Raw genomic sequence first — 26,282 nt, 5'->3', positions numbered from 1 at the left:
TGTCCTCATTGCTGTAACTTGTATGATTACTTTAAACAAATATGACTGGAGGACAGTTTGACCCGCCTGGATTCATGATTTTTATCTTTCATATTTTATTTATTTATTTTTCATTTACACTCATGTGTTGTGTTTTTCAGGTTGCCCTGTGCATGTATTGTCAGGCACTACAATAGAAAGATCAACATGGGACATGTCCAGCTTCAACACCGACCTTCTCTCCACATGTTTTACACTGCATTTAAAATGCCACATTCCTTTTATTCTCTGATTTCGGTGGATAAACCTTTACACTGTAACCTGTAATACATGCAAACACTGTACTGTAATGTATTTTATGCACTATAATGTATCTCATTGTCTTTGTCCATGAGCCCGATGGACTGTATAATGTAGAAGGAAGCATCTAGTGATGATATGAAGTAGCTCAGGACCACTGTTGCACACATACGGGCCATGATACAGTGATACTTTTTTAAAAATAAGCATTATTAATACAAGTATTATTGCTGCCAAAGTAACTACATACATTTTCCTTAGTGATCCTCTCCTCTCATGAAAATATCCTTCATTCTTGTTAGGAAATGGACCCTTGACTTAGATCATGTTCATACACACATTGCCCAATGTCCAATGATATAACTTGGTGGAATATGTTTTATATTAATTCCACCCTTCATTGCTCCCTAAAGCAGATAACTGACTTGCTGCCAGGCCATTACAAGGAAACCTAACAAATGTTACATTACTGTCTCACTGGTCTCACTGCTGCCATCTGTTGATCAACAAGAGGAATGTTGTTCAATTAGAAACAGGGCAGTTCTTAACTAATGAATTTAAAGCAAAACACGGCAGTGTTTGTAGTCTTTTTATATTGTGACACTTGTTTTATTGGAGTTGATAATGACTCAGATGGACATTTTCACTGTAATTTTATTAGAGTGGAAACTGCACCAATTCCAGTGCTAAAACATACAGTATAAATACGCTGTTGTTGCATTTCAAACATGGAAATACAGTATGTTTCAAAGTATAGTCGACTGCGTTGCTTGTGTTGTCTACTAAAGATGGTTTTTATTGTGCTAGATCACAATGGAGACATTGTGCTCCTACTGTTTATTGAATTAAAAAAGCCAGTTGGAAATGTCTGGTAAATTATTATCACTCAAGCCTGTATCAGTCCTTTATAACAAAGTTTTGCCCTCAGGTGTACATGGCTAAGCTTCCTGGACACACAGTTAGAAGGGAATGTACTTCTGGGGTTAAAACTGTTGGTAACAGTGTTGGTAAATCATGGCTGGATGTGCATGAAGGCACCTCTACTCCCGTTCTGCTATGGCAACCAGGTGGGTTTCTATCTCTGCCTCTGACAGCATCCTACAAAAACAACAGTAGAGGAAATGAGTGGAGAATAAAAACCAGAGGGAAAAGAGTAAAGACAAAGAGTGAACAGGTATTGATGTAAGATAAAAGAATGAGAATGTATGTGTTAGACATGGCCATGTAAAGCCCCTCAAAAAGAAACTAATGCATCGATCGCACAAACTCTCTGATCTATTCAAAAAGGTTACTTTCACTGAGTTTAAGACACTCAGTGAGTAAGTGGCCAACAGTGTCAATGCAAAACATCAAAATAAGCTCAAAGTTGCACAAAATAAAATCAAAATTATAATAAAAACCCCATAAAATACAGGATAATCCAGAGCAGTGTTGGTCCCATGTTGTGTCAGGACATTAGTCATGATCTTTGTAAATCTCTCATACAGCTCCTGACTATTTCAAAAAGTTGGAGTCAAGTTACCTGAACTTAGGTTTTTCTTTGGTGACTACGCCGACCTCGAGCTCATTGGCCTTGAAGTCCAAGGACAGAACAGAGGACAGACAGGATATAGCCAACTGAAAAGACAGAGAGGGGGTAAGGTTAGTGTGCTGGTAAACCTAAATACATATACAACAAACACATCTGTCTGACCATTAAACATGATTTTCAGTTAAGATGACACTGAGATAGAAGGATGTCTAAGCAAATTTTCCTCCAAACACATGCTGCTACTATAACACAGTTTACTCAGTAGTGGTTAATTCTGGCAGAAAGAAATATGGTCATAATATGTGAGTGGCTTCCTTTGTGGCGTCCTTCTAGATTAGGTGTTTTGTTCAAGGACACTTCGCTGAGACAGAGATGTGTTGGCCTTTCTGTTACAGCATCATCCTTCAGTGACCTTTATTTATCTAAGGACCAAACTATTGTTCCAGGGATTCAAAATTCACATATAATATGAATAATTCATAAAGACTTTATTATTTACATAGTCCAATTCATTAGGCTTCACTCTACCTGTACTGTTCTGTCGTGGGTCAGTTCAGGCTTTTTCTTCAGTTTCTTCTCCAGGTAGCTGTTAGCCTCTGTCTGCTTGGCCCCGACCGCTGTGGCTCTGAAGCCACAGTAGTAGCCTGCTGGGTCACATTTAAACAGGACAGGGCCCTGCTGGGGGTCAATAGCCAGCATGATCATACCTGGGAAGGAAACAGAGAAGAGGAAAGAAAGACTGAGAGCAAAACCTCCATATCTTCCTTTGTTGTATGTGGATTTACTGTATGTTTTAGGAATTTTCTGATTCGATTGGCTGTCTTTATTTTTTTAACTCAAAGGAGTGGTTCAGAAATTTAAAGAAATAAAGAAAAAATTTGAAACAATAAGGGAACAACAATGCCCTGAGCAGTGACTATCAGTGTGTGGTAAGTCAATGGGAATGTGCAGTGACTATAAGAGCTATTGTATTGTAAGTAAATTAGATAAAAAGGACAGAGTGAGCTGTTGATGAAAGGCAATATGAACATGGAAACGAACACCAAGGATCAAGACCTCCACTCACAGCAGCCTAGGGGTCTCATTTCGGCGTTTTGCGTGTAGACCTGGGAGATATCAGCCAACCTACGACACAACACGTCTGCAGTGATGTCATAACCAAACTTATATTTCCATTCCCCAGCCTCCATTCGTGCCCGGTGAACCTGGGAACGACTGTCCGCTGCACAGGACAGAAGAAAGTACAACATAAAGCACGCAACTCTTCAACCTCTTCTAATCAATAACATCTTTCAGAGACAGGTGAAATGACATGTAACAAACAGATTCAAGTTTCCCATAAACTGCAATTTATACCATTGTCCCTGAGTAAATATAATGAATTTCTAGTAAGAAAGAAAAACCTTTGGAAATGTCATTTTTCAAACACTTTTATCATCCTTAATAGTGACAGGCTTTCAGGTGACATATAATGTAATAATGTGGTGTGTGCGTGTGTGCGCAGAATACCATTGTGTCCAGTCATCACACAGCCAATACGAGGGGTCAGTTTGAACATATTGGTAACAGTGGAAGAGTCCAGCAGCTTGTCCTTGCAGTTGAGACCAAAATATAATAAACAATCAGTGTCTCATCCACCTTACAAAATCATATTGTGCTAACAGACATTAATATTTCAGCGTACAATACCAGCTATGTCCTTACACAAACCACATTATAATCAGAGGCATCTTTACACTAACCTGCTAATTGTTTAATGATTGTTGACTGGAATGACACTGCATTTGGTACAACAGATATTACGCAGGGGACAACATGGGACCTGAATTCACTCTTTATGCAAATTCCAAGTAACTGCTTTCAGTAAAAGTATTTGGCAATGCCTTGCTTGATCCTTGCAACACAGTGATAAAGCATTCAGGATCAAATCTGGACACTTAGGTTCACTAACATCGTTGATTAAAATGATTAGTCTGTGAAACAGACATGGGATGACCACAATGCTAATTTCGCTCTCCTCCTGTATGTGATAATGGTTTGTCAAAATTAAACTAGTTTCAGGCTTGGTAATGTGAGTGTCGGCATTAATATCATTGTATCACATTCATATATTTGACTCTTTGTCAGCAAAAAGCTGGAGTCATGACTCCTGTGAGGCTTCACTGCTTCGCTTTGCTTCAGCGCATATCATCATCATCATCTTTGTGGGTATTTGTGAGTGTATACATGCCTTTCTATGGTTGTGGGGCAAATTTTATTTCAATACCATCATTGTGTGGCCCATCTGCACTGCTCCAAATGGCTTTTCGAGGGTTCTTGAGAGTTAACACTTAGTTTTAGGGTTAGGTGTTAGAATTAATTGGGGTTTTGATCAAGATTGGGGTTAGGTGTGAAAGACAAGCATATGTAAGTGTGTATCTTACAGGTACTTTCTTCTGTGTGACCACCACAACGTTGTCTGTCCCCCGGACCCCCACAGTCGTCAGCCCGCTCTGGGAGATGGCTTTGAAGGCATACTCTGCAGGACAGCGTGAGATGTACATGAAGTTTAGAATAAAACCAAGTTTTTAATGTAACAGTATCAAATCCTGTTCAGCTGTGGAATAGATTATTTGCTCCTTCACCAGCATAACACCAATATCACAAAGATAACTTTGAGGAACTACTGTATTATATGTATGACTACTCAGTTACAACATATTAAACGAAAACTGTAACATTTTTAACCAGTAAGAACTTCACAGAACTTTATAGTTGTAGAGTTTAACTTTAGGTTTAGGATAGGTAATAATAATAATTTTAGGCTGTGTAATCTTAGTAGTTAAATTGCTGTGCGGTAAACAAGCTCCAGAACCGGCTAAAACACCTAGCACGTCTCTCTTACCGACTTGGTACGGTGAAAATATGGTGATGTGTCGGTCGAAACCTGCGTTTGAACCGCGGGACATTTTTCCTCCAGGTGACCTCAGGTGAATCGCAGCACTTAGTCTATAGTTATATCTACCAGAATGGTCGATGGCTATTCTCCTTTTTTGACCGTCACTTCTAAGGAAACAACATGCCTGTGCTAAACGAAAAGCAGTGTAATGGAGCTACTTCCCTGGCAGAGTTTTTACTTTCTCTTTCAGTTGTCGCTCAGTCTGTGAGGTGCAGCGCCATGACCGGCCTCTCTCTTATTATTGGATGGCAGCAATAAGGAAGTCAAGTCACTTACCAGATAGACTAGTCTTTTGTTTTTTGCACATGCGGACGAAAGTTATTAATTTGGACTGTGGGGGATACAATATGTGGCAGCAGAACATTTATGAGGGGTGGTTTAATGGACAGGATTGGCACCGACCTCCCCTCTCTGTCTGTCTATGATGCCATTTGGCCGCTAGTGGCCCCCAAACACACATAACACTACGTAAGGTTGGCTTTTGTCTCCGTGATAAGAAACGCGGTAGGATGAACCTCCCAGGTAATACACACATACAGACGTACAAACACGGTGATATTCTGATCTTTCCATTAGGCTACGATGGAGGGCCCCAGTTTCTCTCCTCTCAGCTCAGCCACACTGAGTCAGAGTTGGACAAATAGACCTCTGCTTGCCCCAGGGCTACTAGCTCTCCTGATTCCACACAAGTTACAGGTGGTCCATCTGCTGCTACAGCTGGCCTTTAAGTCACCCCAGGAACAGATCACAGATTATGAAGTGTTCATCATCTTTCCAGGACAAACAAAAGTCACCAGCACAAACTTTTTCACTGTTCTGTTGGGATTAACCAGGGATGTTTTTGAGACCTTATTCTCTATTACTGTAATTTGTGACTCAATCTCACACTAATAATTTGTGCTTTGTGTGATTCTGCTCGATTCACAAGTTGACAAACCAAAAATATGATGCACAGTGGTTAATAAACTTTCTGTTTATTGATTGACAGGTAGCATAGAAGATACAACAGGCACAAAATACAGCATTCTGCTTGGCCAGTATTCCAAATAGTGTTTTTTATCATTTTTTTCCTATTTGAAATGTCCTCTGTGCCCAGTATGTCACCCTCTGCCCCCTCCCTTCACAGACACTTCCTACTGTACCTCTTTCTTGCTGGTTATTAAGATACATTTTATGGAAACATTTTGCACTTTTCTAGAAAAAAACAACAGTACATTCATTTTTCACTTCTTCTCAAGTGAACCAACATCTCTTCTTTGAAATAGATGCAGTGGTGACTGATTATGTGTATGTGTATGTTTGTGTCTTGTCTTGGCTGTGTAGAAAAAAGAGAGATTATACTTGCCGTATCAGTTATATATGATGCACTTTGATTATATATTAAAATACAATAAATTATTAATTATTTGGATAGTTATTGCATTCACATGTGCTGCAGTCTGTATTGTGTTATTGCAGTTAAGTGGGCCTCCACTGGTAACCCTGTGAGTCCATGTGCATTTCTACCAAATGTCCTCTTGGGGGCGGTGTTGCTTCATATTTCCTATGACCTTGGCTTGCAGACTATATCTGATATATACACAAATGACATGACAGCCATGAAAATTGTGATGTAATGCTACTGAACATTCATCAGTGTTATTGTGAGTGTTGCTGTTACCAAAAGACAACAGAATGGCTTTAGTGTCTCCCTCTGCCCTCGACTCCTCCTTGGCTTGTTAAGATAAGAGTGCAAAGCTGGCTGAGAACCTGAAGTGACACTTTTAGACCTTGTAAGCTGTAAGTACATCACGTCCTGTCGCCACACACCATCAAGACAAACTCAACATCTGGCATACCCTTCCAGCATGCATAAGTACAATCTTACTTACTCAGTGTTTTGTTGGTGTCACCCCGTTTCAAACAGTCTGGTTTTAACAGTACATGAGCCAAATTAAACACAATCCTTGTTTCTTTTTTTATCATTATAGAAACATTGAGGAAATAATGACTTACTCCTTTGTATAAATCTCAATAATACATATCTTTAACAGTCAGAACAGCATACATCTAAGTTAGAAGTTATTGCAGAAAATATACATTTGAAATAACATTATTTGTAGTAGGGAATCCGTTTTTTCACACCAAGAACACACCATCAGGGGTGATACTTCAGTGAAAAGAAGCACTGATTGCCAGTATTCATGACTCAGATTTCAAAGATGGTGGTCTGTGATTGGCAGTCTGCAATCAAAATTAGCATTTGAATGGGAGTGTTGAATGTGTTGCATTCACAGTGACTTACAAGTGAAGTGAAATCATGTCTACCTTTCAAAGCATATTTACAGGTACTGACACAAGGACACGACTGATGGACGCAACAAGCTTTCAGATTCTCTAAAAAACCTGTCTCTTTTTCCTCAATGTTCAAATGAACATTGAGTGAACACTGACAGCCTTTTTCCAAGTGATCTAAAACAGGAATGAAACAACAGTATGTACAGTTTCTACTACTATCACTGCACAGATTCACATATGAAGATATTTCTCTGAGTGCTGTGGGGACTTGAAGGTTGTTAAATGGAAAGTGTGTGAGCTTAATGTGCAACTGTGAATGCGACAGGGTTTTCTCAGTGTGTGTGTGTGTGCGTTTATACTGTGTATGTATGTCTTATCCTCTGCGAAGCTCCCTCAGCTCTGCAGCAACTTTGCGCAACTCTGCTTCAATCTCCAGCAGCTCCTGTAGACAAAAAAAAAAGAATAGATGACATAGGATTACAGAATACAGGGTAATACTTTAGATTATACCACAAAGATTACAGTGAAAACATTGTGAACACACATGCAGCCCTGAGACAGGCCTCAGACACAGGTAGGATTTCATTTCTAGTCTTACTATACCGAAGTGTTGCTTTTGACACAGTTAAACATATAATACTACTGGACAGACTGGTAAACTGGGTTGGGCTCTCATGCACAGCGCTTAAGTGGTTTAAGTCACATTTAATCTCAATAGACAATTATGCATCTTGAGTGGACCGACATGCTTTGTGGTGTTCTTGGTCCTCTTCTATATGACATTACCTACACAGTAAACTCTTATAAATATTTCTGTTCCCTTGATTTACATTTTAACATTTTAATGTAATTTTTTCCCTTGTATTACATGCACAATACAAATAAATCTGTGAAAGGGGCAACTTTATTTTACAGTCTGGTATTTATATATATTGTCCTGGCATAGGTACAGACTAAGCAATTATTTAGTCCTACATATATACTAAATAATTAAAATGTCATTTCTGGGCTATAGTGTTAATGAGCGCACACCCAGTGTCACATATATTTGCATGTACTTACCTCCCCTTCATCTTCTTCAGCATCACCGTCCTCATCTTCATCTTGCCCCTCCTCATCCTCTCTGATGTACTGGTCCTCATCCTTGTACCTTTCCCGTTCAAACTGCCGCGTGGCCTCATCGCTTGCTTTCTCCATCACTCTCTTCTGTTGTGGCTCCTTCACTTCTGCCACGGTCTTGACTTCATTCTCTGCTTTCTCATCGGGATCCTTTTCTCCTTTACCCTCCTTCTTCTCACTTTTCTCCTCTGCTGTTTGTTCATCTGTTCCCTCCTTTTTCTTCCCACCCGGTGTCTCCTGCTCCATCTCCCGCACCCGCTTCATCTTCCTCACAAGTTCGTCCAACTCCTCCTGCTTCTCTTTCCTCTTCCTCTCCTGCTCTGGCTTGCTCTTGCTGTCCTGCTCCTTTAGCAGCTCTTTTAGCTCCTTCTCCACCTTCTCCTTCTCCACTATCAGCTCCACCTCATTCTTCCTCCTCTCCAAGTCATCTGCTGTTTCGCTTTCATTCTCTTTGTCCTCTTTTTCCTTCTTGCCCTCCACCTCCTCCTTCTGTTCTTCTCCAGAGCCTTTCTGGCTCCCCCGCTCCTTCACTGTCTCAGATCGTTTCTTTTTCAACTCTTTCAGCAGTTCTTTGAGCTCTTCATCATTCCTTTCCTCATTCCCTTTCTTTGTGATCTCTTTAGCCAGCAGCTCCTCCAGCTCTTTGGCTCTCTCTTCTTCATCATCCCTCCCTCTGTCTTCAATTCGTGGCTGCTCCATCATCTTCTCCTTGGTGTCACCTCCATCTGACTTTTCTTCTTTCGTTTCCTCTGTCTTTTTCACAGGTTTGGTTGAATCTCTCTCCTCCTTCTCCTCCTCACCTGTCTGCTCAAAGTCATTCTCACTGTCAGCCAAGTTGTGCTCATAACGCTTCCTCTCTTTCTCATCCTCATGCTCCCTTTCCCTCTCTGTAAATCAGATTGCAATAGTCAGTGACATACACACTGTGCTTTTAAAATGCATGTGTGTAATCAGGGGTGAAGATGTCACTTCTCTCACAAAAACATTTTAAAACTGACTTTTAATTCAGTTTAATTCAAAGCAAAAAAATGCATTTCAGAGTGTTTTGCAAAGAAATGGTGGGATGTGTGTGAGTGTGAATTTGTACATACCATCATCTGCCAACTTCTGCAGCTCCCCGAGCAGATCCTGATGTCTTTTCACTTCATCAAGTTCCTCTGCAAATAATGTGACAAAACACATTAACACTTCAAAATAAGACCACGCCAAAAACACAGTAGAAAATACCAACAAAAGTTCTGATAAATGCAGACAAATTATGTAGCAAGAGAAAAGTGTCGGAACACACATCACTGATTAGAGCGATTGCAAATTTCATCAAATGCAGCAAAAAAAAAAAAAAAAAAAAAAAAAAAATTATAATATGATAGTTAAGCTGCAGTAGTTCCATGTGCTGCCAAACTAAAGGTTACAGTAAGACAGACAGTTACAGTAACTGTTCCATGTGCTGCCAAACTAAAGGTTAATCAGTTACAGTAACCGGACTGAAAATGCCTGTATCTATTATCCAGAGCCCTGGTTGGCTTCCTCAAATGTCTTGTTTTGTTCCACCAACGGTCCAAACAATACAATGTAAAACAGCAGAACATTTTCATGTTTCATAATGAGGTTCTTTTGTACAGTTTTTGCATGTTTCTTAATTGTTTAATCAACTATCAAAACTAATTTCACACTATGTAATATTATTTAGTTCAGGTAAAGAAATGTCACCTGCTAGCTGTGGGCCACACTCATGTTGTGACCCATCTTCGTTCAGTGTTTCCTTAATAATACATTCAACCTAGAGGCACAATACAAAACACACAAAATTAGTGGGTGGATTTTAGGAAAATCTATATTATGCTGAATGACAGGGATAATAAAAAGTACTTGTTTCTGACCTTTGCATTATTAAGGGGTGAGGTTACTGGCCGGCTTCCCACTATGGCACAAAACAGGGAGGGACAGAAAGAGAGAAAGAGACAGAGACTTTAAATATAAATCTACATATTTAACACTTCTGCAGCATTAAAAACTGCACCAAACTACTGCGCAGAGCATCACAGAAATGTTTTATCCTGCTTGGGCATGGAGGGAGCTGTTATCTCATTAAGGCAAACGCAGTTACCTTGGTAAAATGACACAGCTACAAACCTTAACCCCTTGTCCCTCTCTCTCTCCATGAAGGACACAGACTTTAGTTCACAGGCAGTTTCTCTCCAATCCCTGCCAGTCACTAGATCATTAAAGGCACCCAATTCCATCAGCACCTTTTCTCGTGGAGAGACATCGACTCTAACAAGGACCTAAATGTCAGTGTAGATCACAATCCATGCTGCAGCCTGCGACCTTTTCTTTTATAGTTATGCTCTGGATGCAAGGACCAGCTGAATCAAAAAATATGGTGCTGTTCAATTACTCAAACCATTTAAATGTCAGCCCACATCACCTTCAATTTAGAAAGGTTTTTCTGTTTTCTGTCAACATACCATAAAAATTATTACAAGAAACTGAACTTATATAAACACTTGCCAAAAAACCACCAAAGTATTCCTAACATAAAATGGACTTGCACAAAACTAAATGGAATGAATAGATTTAATAATTGTAATGGTTTTAATTATACAGTATTTCAAATCAGTTAAGCCATTAAAACCATCAACCATTCAAATGGATCCATTTAATCCATCTCTTTATGTCTAAGCTGTATAAACACAATGCTTTTCCTTTCTGGCTAGACATTTTCCTTGAAGTCTATTTTACTAACATCAGCTTCACAGACTAGAAATAGGATCTCTAACCTCCTCCTTAGTAGATACTGTTATGTAGCAGTATATATGTGTTATGTGTGCATTTTGTATGCATTCTAATGTTTTATCTGTGTGTTGTGCACTTTAAATTGTCTTTGTGTATGAAACTATGCTATATAAATGAACTTGCCTTTCTGTAGATAGACTCAGTTCGTAGCTCCTTTCACTGACATAGAAGCTGCAGTCTAATTCAAACCCGTGCACTATGTTAGCACACAGCCAGATCAGGATCAATGGGACCAACTTGATATCTTTGACCAGTGATGACCCCCCCACACAGACTCAATACTCTTGGAGACCATGTGATTAAGAGAGAGAGAGAGAGAGGGAGAGAGAGAGGTATCCACACTTTCTCTAAGCTGACGACCTGGCCAACCCTGTGATCTGGCTCTAGTCTCATCGGCTTGCCATCCTGGCAGGTCTATGTTAGAAATTGAAAAGCCAAAAGCAAGTGGAGGTGGTGCCGTTCTCAGATGTTGCTTATTTAGATTAAAACTTTTGAGACCCCAAGGACCACGATGCGCAATAACAGTAGGCTACTACTCCTACCTGCAGTACACAGTGGTACCCTATGACTATTAGGCTATAGATGCTCGTTCTGAGGCGATATATATCCCATGGCTATAGCTTTAGTTGCACTGTGTTAGGGTGGGGTTTGACTATTATTGCCTTCACACATCGCACCTAAACCGAACCTCACAAAGAGGTACAGTTTGTTCTGTGTTGGCTATTACTTGTATTGCTGAACATTGCACCACTGCATCCTAATATGAACCCCACCGCCGCACGCATCTGTGGGAGGCTGACTTCCCTCTAATTCTCTCCCTACAGGAAACCTCACTTCTTTTACCAGTGAACATGACATTCACAGCAGTCGGCGCGTGTCACCGTGGAGCACGCACACATGTGCGCTGTTCCGCTCACCTGTGCGGAGGTGTAATTAGCGTTTTGCGTTGTTTAGGAGGTTTGGAGTAACAGCACAGTCCAATACGCTCCGTTGTACTGAACCTCGGCGTCGTCAGTCCAGCAGAAACAGGAAAATGGGCGCACAACAAATTATGTAACAACGCTTTTGTTGAGCCTATTAAGTCTAAATCCCTAAGGTATTCTCTGTTGGCTTAGCATACTCCTTCGCTTTGCTCCTGTATGTGTTACTATAGCGCATTTGATTTAGTCTCTGTTTATTATTATATTATTTCATGCCGGTAGTGCGTAAAAGATGGGGCTTGTCTCCGGCTGAGTGCAGCACTCTCATTCTGTACCGACAATTTATAGTAAGCGTCCAAAATACAATAGATGTTTAATTCATGTGACGAATGCTTACCTCCGACTGCAAGCCAAAGAAACACCGCGTTCATCAAAATCCCCATAGGATCCGTAAAGTGAGGCTCCTGCTGGAGATAACCTTGAAATACCACGCAGGAGCTTCTTCACACACCCGCCGAGGTGGAGCCGAGCCAAGCCGGGTGTGTGTGTGAGAGAGAGAGAATGAGCCTATAGCCCAAACCCTGGTAAGGTACTAGAGAGTCAGGTGGTCATCCTGTACCTCCAATATGTTCAATGTTGTGACGAACAGCAAAGTAGAGTGTGACTCTCTGGCTTAATGATATGGGTGCTCCTCAAAATGTTGTGAGACAAATCAAAACTATATGTTGACTGCACACTATTCAAATATCACTAAATGTGCCCAGTGAGCACACTATTATAACATCTTTCACTTTAGTTGCAGGCTCTGTGGAAACATCATCACCTCCTCTACCTGCTAGTTAATTATTTAAGCATATAAATAGCATACACTTGGCAATTTAACACACATTAACAGGTCTAAACTGTATATAACCTCTTGGAGACATTAAATATTCTACTGTGCAGCCCCACCTCAAGGTCACTGTCTTTCTGTATGTGCTGCACTAGTGATTACATTTTTTAAAGCAATATGAGACAGAAACTAAACACTTATTTTTACAGATGTTTTCAATATTGTATAATTCAGAAAGCAGAAATTCAGGCTTAAATTCATAATTGCATGTTTTTTGAAAAACGAATACATAAATATGTTTACAATGATAGTAAATTGCCTGAGTCAGTGGAGATTCTTGTTCATCCAGGTCATGGATGGTTGGATGATGTCTGATCCATCACCATACAACAGTGGTGCATTCAATTCATGCTCAACTCAAAAAGTCAGACTATCTCTTTAATGTAAAGAACATCAGAGATCTGTAACAACTTGTAAACGGATATACAACAATGGTATATGAATATTATTTAACTATCCGCTTCCTGTCCCACCTCAGGTGTCTGTGGACGTTGGCTGGGGCCAGAGCACTACATTTATACCAGTGTCATCTGGTCTTGGGTGCGGGCCTGGGTGGCCGACTGTGTTGGTTGGGTCCGATGTATTTCACAGGAATGTACTTTGGCTTCTCAATCACTTCTAGACCCAAATAAGGCTGCAGGGCTTGAGGTACACGTACTGTTCCCTCCTGATGAGATGAAAAGAGGAGAGGGGTGGGTGGTTGGGCGGACAAAGAAACAACAAAATCAACAAAAATAATTATTAACTGTTTTCATAACCGATTACCCATTTCTCTAGCTTAGATGCCAAATGTTCCTCAGATTCAGCTTCTGAATTAGATGCTCACCTTGGTCTAATGTCATAGTAAAAACATCAAATGCACTTCCTGACTAGAACATAATAACAGCTGATGGTTATTGCTGCTATACATAAAAAACATGCTGGAGCATTGCAATGTACAGTTCATATAACCACAACCACAGCATAATTTTGTTGCATTTGCAACTTTTTAGATTAATTTATTTGGTCTCCCAGGAAATCTGCATTAAAAAAGATTCCAGGTTGTATAAATCTCTGTCGTACTTTGGTCTGGTGAGTCTCCAAGAGAGCAATGATGGTTCGAGGGATGGCACATGCTGTAGCATTCACCTAGAGAGAGAGAGGGAGAGAGAGAGATGATGAAAACATATTATGGCAGTGGTATACTGAGGTAAGTTAAAGCAGCAGGGATGTAGAGCCACGCTGCCTCATCTGCAGTCTTACTGTGTGGGCGTACTGCAGGCTGCCGTCCTCTCTCTCATACAGGATGTTGAGGCGTCTGCTCTGGTAGTCGGTACAATTGGACCCACTCGAAATCTAGTATATAGATGTATGTATAGTCAAGAACTGGCATTAGAATCATCAGAAGCAAGTAAACCTCTTTCAATCCCATCTCAGGCTTTTTCCAATACCTGAAAGTTGAGGGCACTTTTTTAACTGCCTGTGCAGCATTTTGAACTAAAATGAAATTCAAATGTTCAACATTTATTCCCTGTTGCTAGAGCTTACTCTGGCAACTCTTTGCTTCTGCCTGCATGCTGCAGATATATGAACATCATTAAAAAAAACTCATAGTCAATAAATGTTTCAGTTACTTCCTACAAATCTGACTTGGATTGTGGAAGTGCGTTAAGTAATAAGCAAGTAACAGTAAGGCTGACCTCTCCATAGCTGTCCCTCCCAGGCATCCAGGCTTCAATGTCATACTTCCTGTGAGCAGGAAGGCCCAGTTCCTGAGATGGCATGTCCAACACTCTGAAGAAAATAAATACAAGTACAAGGACAATGTTCTGGTTACGTACTGGTTTTGTTCAAACATTTCAGGTACTTAAAGCAAAGTGAGGATTCTTTCAAAAATAATATAATGAACAGTTTTATTAATAAACCAATAACCTTCTCAAATCTTGAAAAACCTGCTGCAGTTCTTTAGTGGATTTAGGCTGTCTCAGCTGTTTCTGTTTCTTTATTTAATCTCAGACTGACTCTGATGTTGGGGTCTGTGGCCATAGCATCTGTCACAGTACATCTTATTCTGTGCATCTCTGAAGGCAGCTCTTTATGATTCTGGTTGTGTTTTGGATGTTGCCATTCTGTAGAATCAGTCTGGGACTACTCGACCTGATGGCCCTGTGCAACATATAATAATATAGATATCTAAAATTCCTACAGCTTTTGTACAGCAGTGTATAACAAGATCATGGACACTGACATTATATGACTGTGTGCGCACAGACCTGTAGTGTAGTTCTAGTGCAGAGAACATCTTTTTTTGCAACGCAACAAACTCCTCCAGGAGCCAAGCGCTTTCCTCCCCTGTTTCATCCGCTGTCACTCCAAACATCTCTACCTGCATATAAAAACACACAGTTATTTACTGAGCCCATTACCGTACTTACTGTATAGTTTGCACTGGGTAAATAAAAAAATAAAATAAATTATTATATTTTGTTCTGACCATAGACCGTATATAGATATGGATGATGCATCACCACTTCCCTCCACTATGCAAAGGTGAAGCAAAAATATCATGACTAGGGTGGCTGCCATCTTGGCATTTTGCAACCAGATTCTGTGCAGTAATGACCAAGTAGTTGAGTTTCATATCAGACCACTAATCAAAGCTGTCAAATCATCTGAAATACACCTCTTATTATTTCATCAAATAACTTATTAAAACAAGCTAACCAGAAGAATGGCCACTTGTACACACATCAGTCATAATATCTACCAAAAATCATAGAAATTATGCATGGGGAAAAATGTGTTTCATTTGTACTTTGAGTTTTTAGTTTAGCTCATGTCCCATCTAACATGGAGGAGGCGGGATTAATGACCTATACTGCAACCTGCCACCAGAGGGCAATCGACTCACAATGGCTTCTCTTCCGGTAGCTGTGACTTCATCCATTTTTACATATATAGTCACTGGTTCTGACCTTGTTGAAGTGATGAACTCTGTAGAGGCCCCATGCCTCTCTGCCAGCGTCCGTCTCTGCTCTGTAGCAGGTGCTGCTGCATACCGTCCTGCAGTGAGAGATGACGGCTCATGTCAGATATAATTACTCCAATATAATGCTCTCTGTTGCAATCTAGGAGTGAGTGGTACTCCTTACTTTACAGGCAAGTCCTTCCAGTTTACCGCATGATCCATGAAATAGCCTGACGATGAGAGAGACATGAATTAAAGTGATTTTGATTTTGGAGTGATTCAATCGTTGTGTCAAGTTAGTTCATTGTGTCAACAAATAACAGTAACCAGAGCATTCTACTGGATTGATAAATTTACTCATTAGTCAGCTAATGCTAGCTTCAGATTAGAGGCCGCATTTAATACAGTTTGTCTCAACCAGGCATCCGTAGTTCACATTGTCGCTGGCAAAGCAGACATGATGGGAGGGGCAAGGAGCAGTTAAGTGCTGCTTATAGTTTGGTTTGAGCCTCACTAGATCCTCTAGGTAGGTAGGTACTTTATTGATCCCATAGTGGGGAAATTTCTGTGTTACAGCAGCAATAGAGAACAACCAACATAACACCATAAGAACAGACACATAAGAACAGAACTTCATAAAAACACAGAAAAGAACACAACGAGGACACAGCTGCTGTAACTTGCTGCCACTCCACGCGACCCATGCGTACGCAAGTACATAGTAACAAAGCTCTAGCAGCTGAAAACAAACTGACTAGCTTTAAGCACAAGCTTCAGTCAAACAGAAAAATACAAATCCTTAATATAACCAGACAATAACTAGATGGTTGTTACACTCTCTCAGCCACAAAATTTACCATGCTGTTCCAAAACGAGTCTTCAATTTAGTGTCCTTTCTTGCGTTATTAGCACCTGATAATACACGTTTTGCTGTTAAAAATCCATTGACTTAAAAGCCCTGATATACAGTACACCCACACAATGAGCTAAACCAAAGTATGATGAGACTAACAATCTGTACACACACTCAGGTTGCGCCCAAAAATCACTCCCTCATTCACTCTATAGTGAAATTCAGAATTCAGACACACACTATATAGTGACCAGTGAATGATTTCAGACAGAGCCATAGTCTTCAGAAAATTAACATTAGCATTAACATTAGTGAAGAACTGAGCTCCACCTGCAATGCCAACCTCTCCGGTGCCAGCCAGGTTGAGGTCTGGGAAACAGGCCGGATCCAGGGAGTAGACCTGAGAGCGATGGGCATTGGGCTGCATCCCACAACCCTCCTGGAGGAGGGAACAGAATGAAAGGACACCAGTGGTTTAGAAAGGTTGGGACATTGTGTGACTGAAAAATGCTTCGAAATGAATATCAGCAATTTCACACCTGCAGTAACTTATTTAGAAACTTTGTTAATGTTACAAAATATTTCATTTGATATGGAATTTATAAACATTCATAATATTCAACTCTTCTCAAACAGGTCAAAACTCTGTTGTGAAACATATAGGGACAGTCAAATGGCATAAAGTGAAAATGAATAAATGCTACTGTTGCTTACAAACACTGCTCCCTTCAGCATGTCGGGTACAACCATAGGAATGAAGCCCTGCAGGAATCAAAAATCAAAGAAGTTTGCTTCTTCCATATATTAACAAAATAATCATCATAATCACATCTACAATTTCCAAACACGTGCTTACCCGTTGCTGCAGTGTGTCAAGGGCAAAGTTTTGGAGCGCAGTCTGAAGTCTGGCCCCTGCTCCCCTCAGATAGTATGACCTGTGGCCCGAAACATGAGACAGATGCCTGTAGGAGCAGACAGGGGAACAAAATTCAAGGATCTCCATTCATATGAATGAGGACAGACTAAATATTAAATATTATGATGCTACCAAATTCACATAAAATTGAATTTTGCTCCTAAAAATGTTTTTTTTAATTCACTCTCAAACTGAATATTCAATATGTATATTCTTTATTATGTTTATTCAAATGCTTATTCTTTGATAACTGTATCAACAAATTGCTCAAAAGAACAGCACACACAGTACACCAAGTAGATAAACATACCAGAGTGTAATCCTCACCTCTGCCTGATGAGATCCAACTCCTCCCCCAGCTCTATGTGACCTTTGGGCTTGAAGTCAAACTCTACAGCAAAAAGAAACAGCAAATCATGAGATTGTTTTGTTTTATCTCATGAGAGTGAAGTATGACTAACATTCATCCACACTTCAGATCAATGACATGACATCAATCACCTGGCTTCTTGCCGACCAGCTCCACCACCCTCGCCTGGGTCTCATCTCCAATTGGCTGAAAAAGAAAAAAGAAACTTGTATCAACAGGCTTCACAAGCAAATGCCTCCCCAGATGTGCTGGATAAAGTGTGTGTGTATCCGTACCACATCAGGGTGTGTGGTGTTGGGCAGTCTGAGAGCTCGTCTATAGTGTTCTTCATCCAGCTCAGTCTCTTTGAGGTAGATCTGATTCAGCCTGTTGCGGATCTCTCGCCCTTTCTGCAGAGCCTGGGTGTACTCTGGAAGCTGCATGATAAACAGTAGCGCTACCGAATGTGTTGTACCACTGACAGAAGCAATGAATGCCAAGACGGAATCAAGAACAAAGTAATAAAGTCCTGAAACTGAACTCACATTGGTAAGAGTTTTCTTGTCTTCCTTGGCCTGTGAGGAAAGTTAAAAGACTGAGCAAACCGAAGTGAAAATGTGGATTTTAGATACGTGTGGAAAACTGAGAATATATATTATATTGTATATTCCAAACAATCGCCACACAATTTAGAGAACTAGTGATGGTGAGCACCGCTGTATTAATCCTTACTGACCACTAGTGCTTTAACTGTGTCAGCAATGTGTCTCTTCTGCTTCTCCAGCTCAGCGATTTCCATCCTCACTGCCTGAAGCTCTTGCCACACATATACCTACAGAAACACACAATCAGATCAATGAAAAAGCGAGTATAGCGGTGGAGGTGAAACTGAAGGAAATAACACATTTTAAATTCTTAACAACTACAGTGTCCTTATTTCTCTTATAATCATTTCATTCATGACAGTTCTGCAGTGCTCACACTGTAATAGCTAGCGTTAGCTTATATGTTTATATTTGCTAGTTTTACTTTAGCATCGCTGTGCTTGTTTATTTAGCTCATTCCTCGCCAAACAATACTTTGCTCTGTGATTTTACTCACAAACAGCTACTGTCTGCTGCCAACTCCAGAAACCGTTTTCGTCAATAAATACAGCTGTCGTGGTATTAGTGTTACAAGCAGTACTGAATTAGCAGCCAAAGAAATACTTACAATTTTCCTGACATCGTCCCCTCGCAGCTCGCCCTTCCTGTTCTCTACATTCGTTATGACTTTGTCTGTCTCCTCACACACTGCTCTCATATCCAGCTCGGGCTTATCACTGTAGCCTTCACAGACATGCTCATACAAACTGCTCCGGGCTCCATGCGAAAAGCGGTGTGGGATGAACACGTTTGTCCTCTGCCTTGAATAGTGTCTAGCTACCGGTTTTAGCACATTCAATGTAACACCACGAACTCTAGCAACCATACCAATGCAGGTCGCCATGTTTGTCTTGTGGGCGGGCGTGGATGCATTCGTTGAATATAGGAATATAGGAATATGTTAAATTGTACCGTGTACATTTCCCGGCTGCTCCCTGCCGATTACTTTTTCTCCGTGCTCTTCAAAAGTTATGTTTGTGAGTTTATGTCTGCATATTATCATTTAAATGAAAGCATTATCTATTGATAAAATAATAACTATTCACATTTATTAGCCCCCCTTCATTCCCTTTTTAGCTGATCCTAAAACCAGTGAGCGATTCTAAAACCATCTTATTTGCCATGAATGCAACATGAATGCGGAAATGTGAATAAAAATAAAACACTACCAATACGCTATTATTTTGAATATACAGCAACTATTTCACGCAACAGCTGTTAAAAATCTCAAAAGGTGATTGGAAAACATTTTAGTTTAACCCCTGATCGAAAAAAGTCACGGCTCGAAACAATCGTCACGAGTCAAAGGTCTCCCAATCAAGAAAGCGGAAGTTGAACGTTGCGGTATTCCGGTTCAGTCTTGACAAGCGCGTTCGACTGAAGACAAATTCACTCCTGATTTTCAGCTCTTTAGGTTTTATAAACTAGATTCTGCATTGCCTCATCACTCAGCTGGATCCGTGTGCTTAATGCCATGGTGGACTGGTATGTGTTACGGCCAGAAGCTTTTGTACAGGAGGAGAATTGCTCCTTTGTAAGCTAGTTTGGTCCGCCAGTTAGTGGTGATGTTGTGCAGGGGGTTTGGATGAGCAGCGAGTAGCCTGACGCGTCTTCATCACAGGCCGGGACGAGCCTTTCAGCTGAATCCGGACAACCAAATGGGAGCCGGGACAGCCTTTGCAAGCTTGTGGTAGTAACCGGGTCCTTGGATACAGTCAACCTGCTCCAAAGTGCCTCCAATTCCTGCTCAAAGTGAAACCCAAACAGCTTTCACGGTGGAAACGAGAAGAAGAGCAAAGGTAATATCTATCTAGCTGTATTTTATTTTAGTGATGCTATAATAACAGATATTATAGCCAGTCTTTTATAAAGATATTATTATTGTAATTCTAGTAAACTCAGAATGGAAACGGTGTAATAATGGGATGGGGTAGATCTGTAGAAAACATGATTTATTGCATGAAGTAGATATATAAGGTTATAAGGTACATATTGGCCTCTATTAGTAACACATACACATGGCACTGTTGGCAGTAGGCGCTACATGTCTAAAGGTTTAAGTGCAAACTTGTATGTGTTTACTCACTTCACGTGTGTATGCTTGTGTGTAATTCTCTGGCCTAACTCTGTGTATGTATATACTGTACCTCAGATGAATGCTGTGCGTGGGGGCACAGTTACTTGGCGTCCCCAGCCCTGGCAGGACGGGGATGGGGGAGGAGGAGAGCCTCTGTCGGACAGTGACTCAGAGGAGGAGGACTTCCCTGATGACAGCACTACCCCACTCGGGGACTACATTACACAAGGTGAGACAGGAGCCTAGAGAGGGTGTTGTTGGGATTCTGGAAACTAGCAACTGTAGTGTGAGTCATTTGCTTTCATGTGTCCTTTCAAATTTTATAATTTTACCCTGCTTTTCTCTCCCTGTTTTTGCCCCATTCTTGTTTTTCCTCCTTCATATCTTTGCTGTATCTTAGGATTGAAGCAGCTCCTGGATGCTCAGCAGCTGTGTGACGTCACTCTGCTTGTCGAGGGAAAGAAGTTCATGTGTCACAGGTGTAGTATGCCCACCGTAGTCTATAGAACAGCAGGGTTGTAGACTGACTTTACATACAGCAATTCAGCCAGGGCTCATAATTTATATATGTTTAATCAATAATGTACTTAACAAATGTGACTGGTTTAATTTGTTCTTGTCACTTAATAATTTGATTAGAATTAGTTTATTCGTAGTCATTCATTTCTGATCATGTACTTGTAGTGTTTTGCTTAGAATTAATACTTATGACAGACATTATTAAAGATATTTCAGAGCAGTCTGTCTACTCTTTGTTCAGTTCAAGGCCTCATTAAGGTTAAGTCGGGGCTCTGACATGAGTCAGCTCTTTCTTTGAGCTTCCAGTCACACGCATACACAAACACAGATATGAAGGAGGCTGCTAGAAACTATAGCATTGTCTGTTTGCGGTTCTTGCTTTTGTAGAAGATACAGTTAACAGTTCTGAGACTGTGTCCTGTGTTTGAACTTTAGTAAGCATTGTGTGTATTGATTTATTTGTATAAATTAATATGGCCCTTTGGACATCATACCAGGGAAAGCATAGAAACAAATAGTCTATTGTCAAATTTTTATCTATCAGAAAGTACAAATATGCCAATTGCAAGTATTTAATGCTGTCATGCCTGAAAAGTATATGCTGACCAAAAATGATTCCATTTACAATTGCAGGAGGAAAGCAAATGAATCATATCTGTAATCACCAAATATTTTATATTTTTGTTCAATAAATAACTTGCATGATCACATTTGTCATTTATTTTCTGCTAATTCAATTATTGATCAATTGAATACTCATTTCAGTACAAATTATAACACAGAATCCAAGTTTTCTAACAGGGAGAGACAAACGGATCCTTTGAAGGGAAGAAAGGGTGAAGGGTGAAGGTGCTAACTGCTGACAAAGTTGCTGTGATACAGGCCAGTTTTGTTCTTGATGAAAGCCATTTGCAGTGTGTTTGTGATATTTGAAAGGCACCCTGCTGGCCTACAGTAAGCTGCTTCCCTTTGAGAACATAGTGAAACAGTCATTTGTGGAGACATTTCATGTCTTTGTTCTACAAAGTCCACATCTTCTAAATAATTTCTTTCTCTTTCCAACTTCTTCTCCCCTCAGAGTTCTCCTAGCAGCTGTGAGCCCGTACTTTCGAGCCATGTTCACCAGCCCTCTAGTGGAGTCTCGCCTCACTGAGATCCGCCTGGAGGAAGTGACACCATCTGTCATGGAAACTGTCATCCAGTTTGTGTACACTGGTGAGGCAGGGCTCTCTCTGGACACAGCTGAGGATCTGTTTGTGGCTGCGAACCGGCTTCAGGTTATGCCCCTTCAAGACCTGTGCTCCAGGTACATCTATTTTATGAGTTATACTGGTGATAAAGTTTACATTAGACTTTATGTATCACACACAGTTATACTGCTACTTTGACATTCTTTTGTTTATTCAATTCACTTTTTTTTGTTTAGTGCCAAATCACAACAAAAATCATCTCAGGGCACTTTACAAAGTAAGGTCTAGACCTTACAGTATGTTTTGCCCTCCCTTCTTTCTCTCACCCTCTCTGTGTCTTTTCCTCTGTCTTTCTCTCCTCTTTTGCTTTCTCCACTCTCATCTCTCCAGGTTTCTATTTGAGCACCTCTCAGTGGATAACTGCCTGGGGATGTACTCTCTGGCTCGCTCTCACCATGACCAGCTGCTGCTGCGTGCCTCCCTGCGGCTGGTAGCTCAACACTTCCCCCGGGTGGCCCGGCAGAAAGATTTCCTCCTACTAGACCATGGCACCTTAGGCAGTCTTCTGAGCTCAGATCACCTGGGGGTGGACTCGGAAGCGGAGGTCTACGACGCAGCACGGCGCTGGGCAGAGCACCAACCCCTGAATCGCTATGCCCACATGCCCGCACTGCTTCACCACTTGCGGCCAGGGCTGCTATCCCAAGAAGAGAGCCGAAGACTAAGCCAGGAGCTGGGGCCTGCTGCAGCTGGTGAGGGCCTTGGGGGGCCTCTGAGACCACGGGAGGGCATGTTTGAGAAAAAGATTGTCTGTGTGGACCTGACACCTCGGGAAGATGAGAATTTAGCTGGGAGAGACTACACAGTGGACTGCTTTGATCCTCGGACAGGGAAGTGGGAGAAGCTGGCAGCGTTGGGTTCACTCGTGAGTCCCGGCTGCACAGCTGTGGGTGACAGGCTGTTTGTAGCCGGTGGGATCCTGCGGACAGGCTCTGTGTCTGCAGCCATGCATGAATATGATGCAGTGTTGGACCGCTGGATAGAGCGGCCTTCAATGGTCCAGCCCAGGGCTATGCTAGGTCTTCTGGAATGTGGAGAGTCACTGTATGCCTTAGGTGGAAGTAACCGCTCAGCCCTGCTGGACTCCAGTGAGACCCTGGAGCTGACTACGCTAAGGTGGGGTCAGGGGCCCCGGCTGCCACTCCCCCTGCGCGCCTTTGCCTGTGCAGCACTACGTGGACGACTTTACCTTCTGGGTGGAACTACGCTTGAACAGAACCGGGCTGTGGTCCACTCAGGTGTGCTTATTTATCACACCCTGACAGACTGCTGGACACGTGTGGCACTGGACTCTGGCGCCACCTGCCTCGCTGGAGGAGTAGCAGTGCGAGGAGGAGTCTGTGCAATCGGGGGATACATGAGGGATACCACCAAGTTCCTGGATGGAAACTATACCAACCTGGAGACCTTAGATGCCACTGGACGTGTGCTGTTTTTCAGAGAGGGCAGGGGGTCTGGGTTAGAGAGGGAGGTGACAGGGGGAGGGGTGATGGTCACTGCAGAGCAGCGGGGATGCGCAGGTGGTGGAAGTGACCGAGCCCCAAGCCCTGTGGTTTTTCCTGGGCTGCCACGGCGGATTGCAGCTGGTGGTGTGGCCAGGTGGAAAAGGAGGATTTATGTGTTGGGCGGGGAAAACGGCTCTCGTTTCTATGACAGTGTGTACTGCTGGAAGCCGGGATGGCGCAGCTGGGTCCAGAGACGTGAAAAACTCCCTGGGGATACTGGAGGGGTGAGCCAGTTTGGCTGTACCACTTTAAAATTCCCTAAGAAACACATCCTGTCCAGACTGAGACTAGCCAAAGAAAACTGCAAGTAGGCTGCTGACTAGCTTGACAGGGACCAGAATGACTGAAGTTGAGGCAGCTGGTCATGTGACGCAGAGATGAGCTCTAGGCTGAGTTTGAATTAGCTCCTCCTTAACCTCATGAAATGTTGGTACTGAGATGAAGTCAGAAAGGAGAAACATGGAGTGCAACTACAGAGCAGGCCAGACATAGCTTGGTAAAACAAGCGGAGAGAGCAAGTGGAGCCCGAAATTGGCTAAAAACAGGCAACATGCACCTGAATGTAACCTAATCTGGAAGTTGTCAGAACTGTAAATTCCTTTGAGAGTAAAAAGGTCCATTTAATTGTTTTCTTGAAGTGTTATGTAATCAGCTTTTTGCTGGTGTTATACATTAAAGACTGTTTGGGGCATATTTCAGTACTGTTAATTTTTGGGCAGCGTTTAGTTTAGATACAGGCATACCTGTAACTTTCTCATAAGGCTATGTTCCACTGATTTGCCTAAACACTCAGGGCTGCTGCATGCTCGTTGCAGAGGGTGCCACAAACCTCCCATGTGCTATAAAAACCACATGCAATTACTTCACTATGCTGGCGCATGGGCCTGCTGTGTTCCAGTCATTTTTTGGAACTCTGCATGTGAGGGAGCTTGGCTCCTTGCTAGTGATTGGCTCAGTTGTATCATGATCTCAGTGCTAGTGATGTTTTATACCCACTTATTTTCTTTCTAATCCAATACAAAGTAAAACCCAGATCAGTATCACCAATACCAGTGTTGATACGTTGTACAAAAAAATGACAAGGTCCCACGCCTATACACTGGTCAGCCATAACATTATGGTGGAATGAATAACACTGATTATCTCGATACAGTGGCACCTGTCAGTGTGTGGGGTATATTAGGCAGCAGGTGAACATTCAGTTCACAAAATTGATGGTTTGGAAGCAGGAAAAACGGGCAAGCCTAAGGATCTTAGTGACTGACAAGATCTAAACTGTGATGTCTAGACGACTGGGTCAGAGCATCTCCCAAACCGCGGTCTCAGTGGGTGTTCCTGCTCTGCAGTGGTTAGTACCTACAAACAGTGAACCAGCGGCAGGGTCCTGGGCACCCAAGCCTACTGATGATGAGGTCGACCTACTGTAGATTAAACGTTAAAATTTCATTCATCCTTTTCAAAAGATTGTGTTTTGTTTGAATCTTTGTTAAAATGGTTGAAAATGAGAAATACTTCACATTGGTCTCCTTGAAGAGAAACAGTCAGCAGCTATAGTGGTGATATCACACCTAGAGTGGCTGTTGAATTTGTCTCAAAAATTATCTCAAATTTCTTGTCACAACAACAGTTTTCATTGCTTTTATATAAGCTTTTCACTGAATAGTCGACGCAGTTGTGTTCTCCCTGACAGTAGAACTATGGAAGCAATTGGATTCACAGAAGATGCACAGCGAGCTGCAAAGTGACACGAGTAGCAGCCATCTGCAGGTGGTCATAATGTTCTGGCTGATCTGTGTATATCTATAAGATGGCAGTGCTTGTGTTAAACACTGGCCCAGGAATGTGTTCTTCTTTGGTGGAAACTGTTCATGTTTTAAATGCTCTTATTGCCCCCAAGTCAAAGAAGTGGAACATGGTGTTGGGGAAGTGTGCAGAGAGGGATGGATGACATGAAATTCCATATAACAGGACACCCTTTTCTAATATTTACATACATTAATACAGTAAAATGTTAAGGGATGGAAAATCACATGTCAAGGTGATTTTATTTTTACTTTATTTAAGAATGTAATTATGTAAGAATGTTAACACTCTGTTATCATTTTTTTAGTATATTACTTGTGTGATGTAGAAGAGAATTATCTATGTAGAGATACTGCTTGCAAACCAATGATGGTAAGATGATGTCATGGGGTAGGACTGGATAAGTCTGACTTCTTCCTACTCCATTCAAGCATGTACTAGGTATAAGCACATTGATATTGGATTAGCATTTGTTGGATATGTGTAAAATGATGTGTGTTGACATATCAACTGTCTTTACATGCTTGAAAGAATAAATCAAATCAATCAAATTTGGTAGATCTTCATGACACTGTATTTAAGAGTGATGAAAAACAAGAGTTGTCATTTTCAGCTAGAGAAGGAAATCACTCTGGAGATGATCTTGGTTCTGACAACAAAACTGTAT

The 26,282-nt window shown here is 41.4% G+C and overlaps 4 protein-coding genes across 6 annotated transcripts; 1 reads left to right on the top strand and 3 right to left on the bottom strand.

The window, feature by feature from the left end:
- Positions 1–915: 915 nt before the first annotated feature.
- Positions 916–5,172, bottom strand: psma6l (proteasome 20S subunit alpha 6, like). Of its 2 annotated transcripts, none has more exons than XM_020585588.1 (7): positions 4,695–5,172; positions 4,234–4,328; positions 3,320–3,401; positions 2,877–3,032; positions 2,339–2,517; positions 1,802–1,896; positions 916–1,377 (listed from the first exon to the last, which is right to left on the bottom strand). In XM_020585588.1, exons 1-7 carry the CDS (start codon positions 4,756–4,758, stop codon positions 1,320–1,322), a joined length of 729 nt encoding a protein of 242 aa, XP_020441244.1. In that variant the 5' UTR covers positions 4,759–5,172; the 3' UTR covers positions 916–1,319. The 2 variants fall into 2 exon arrangements, with proteins under 2 accessions (XP_020441244.1, XP_020441236.1); XM_020585580.1 differs by having other exon boundaries at positions 5,025–5,172.
- A 540-nt stretch (positions 5,173–5,712) lies between these two features.
- On the bottom strand, positions 5,713–12,399 carry LOC109951352 (vicilin-like seed storage protein At2g18540). The gene is made up of 6 exons (XM_020585819.1): positions 12,258–12,399; positions 10,025–10,065; positions 9,855–9,924; positions 9,236–9,301; positions 8,088–9,031; positions 5,713–7,467 (listed from the first exon to the last, which is right to left on the bottom strand). The coding sequence occupies exons 1-6, from the start codon at positions 12,301–12,303 to the stop codon at positions 7,399–7,401; spliced, it is 1,236 nt and encodes a 411-aa protein (XP_020441475.1). The 5' UTR covers positions 12,304–12,399; the 3' UTR covers positions 5,713–7,398.
- A 594-nt stretch (positions 12,400–12,993) lies between these two features.
- On the bottom strand, positions 12,994–19,408 carry sars2 (seryl-tRNA synthetase 2, mitochondrial). 2 transcript variants are annotated; one of them, XM_020587258.1, is made up of 16 exons: positions 19,030–19,408; positions 18,554–18,649; positions 18,363–18,392; positions 18,114–18,254; positions 17,970–18,024; positions 17,796–17,859; positions 17,409–17,514; positions 17,267–17,314; positions 16,883–16,991; positions 15,884–15,929; positions 15,707–15,794; positions 15,005–15,117; positions 14,432–14,525; positions 13,995–14,087; positions 13,815–13,880; positions 12,994–13,419 (listed from the first exon to the last, which is right to left on the bottom strand). In XM_020587258.1, exons 1-16 carry the CDS (start codon positions 19,303–19,305, stop codon positions 13,279–13,281), a joined length of 1,566 nt encoding a protein of 521 aa, XP_020442914.1. In that variant the 5' UTR covers positions 19,306–19,408; the 3' UTR covers positions 12,994–13,278. The 2 variants fall into 2 exon arrangements, 1 of the variants encoding a protein (XP_020442914.1); XR_002273731.1 differs by lacking the exons at positions 12,994–13,419; positions 13,815–13,880; positions 13,995–14,087 and adding an exon at positions 14,664–14,897 and having other exon boundaries at positions 14,435–14,525.
- Positions 19,409–19,812: 404 nt separating this feature from the next.
- Positions 19,813–25,880, top strand: LOC109952259 (kelch-like protein 17). Its single transcript, XM_020587245.1, has 6 exons — positions 19,813–19,946; positions 20,083–20,260; positions 20,614–20,767; positions 20,939–21,017; positions 22,136–22,363; positions 22,638–25,880. The coding sequence occupies exons 3-6, from the start codon at positions 20,614–20,616 to the stop codon at positions 24,121–24,123; spliced, it is 1,947 nt and encodes a 648-aa protein (XP_020442901.1). The 5' UTR covers positions 19,813–19,946; positions 20,083–20,260; the 3' UTR covers positions 24,124–25,880.
- The last annotated feature ends 402 nt before the right edge of the window (positions 25,881–26,282 follow it).

The sequence above is a fragment of the Monopterus albus genome, unplaced genomic scaffold (genome assembly GCF_001952655.1).
Source record: "Monopterus albus unplaced genomic scaffold, M_albus_1.0 scaffold8.1, whole genome shotgun sequence".
Classification (NCBI taxonomy): Eukaryota; Metazoa; Chordata; class Actinopteri; order Synbranchiformes; family Synbranchidae; genus Monopterus; species Monopterus albus.
This window is presented reverse-complemented; position numbering and strand designations above follow the sequence as displayed.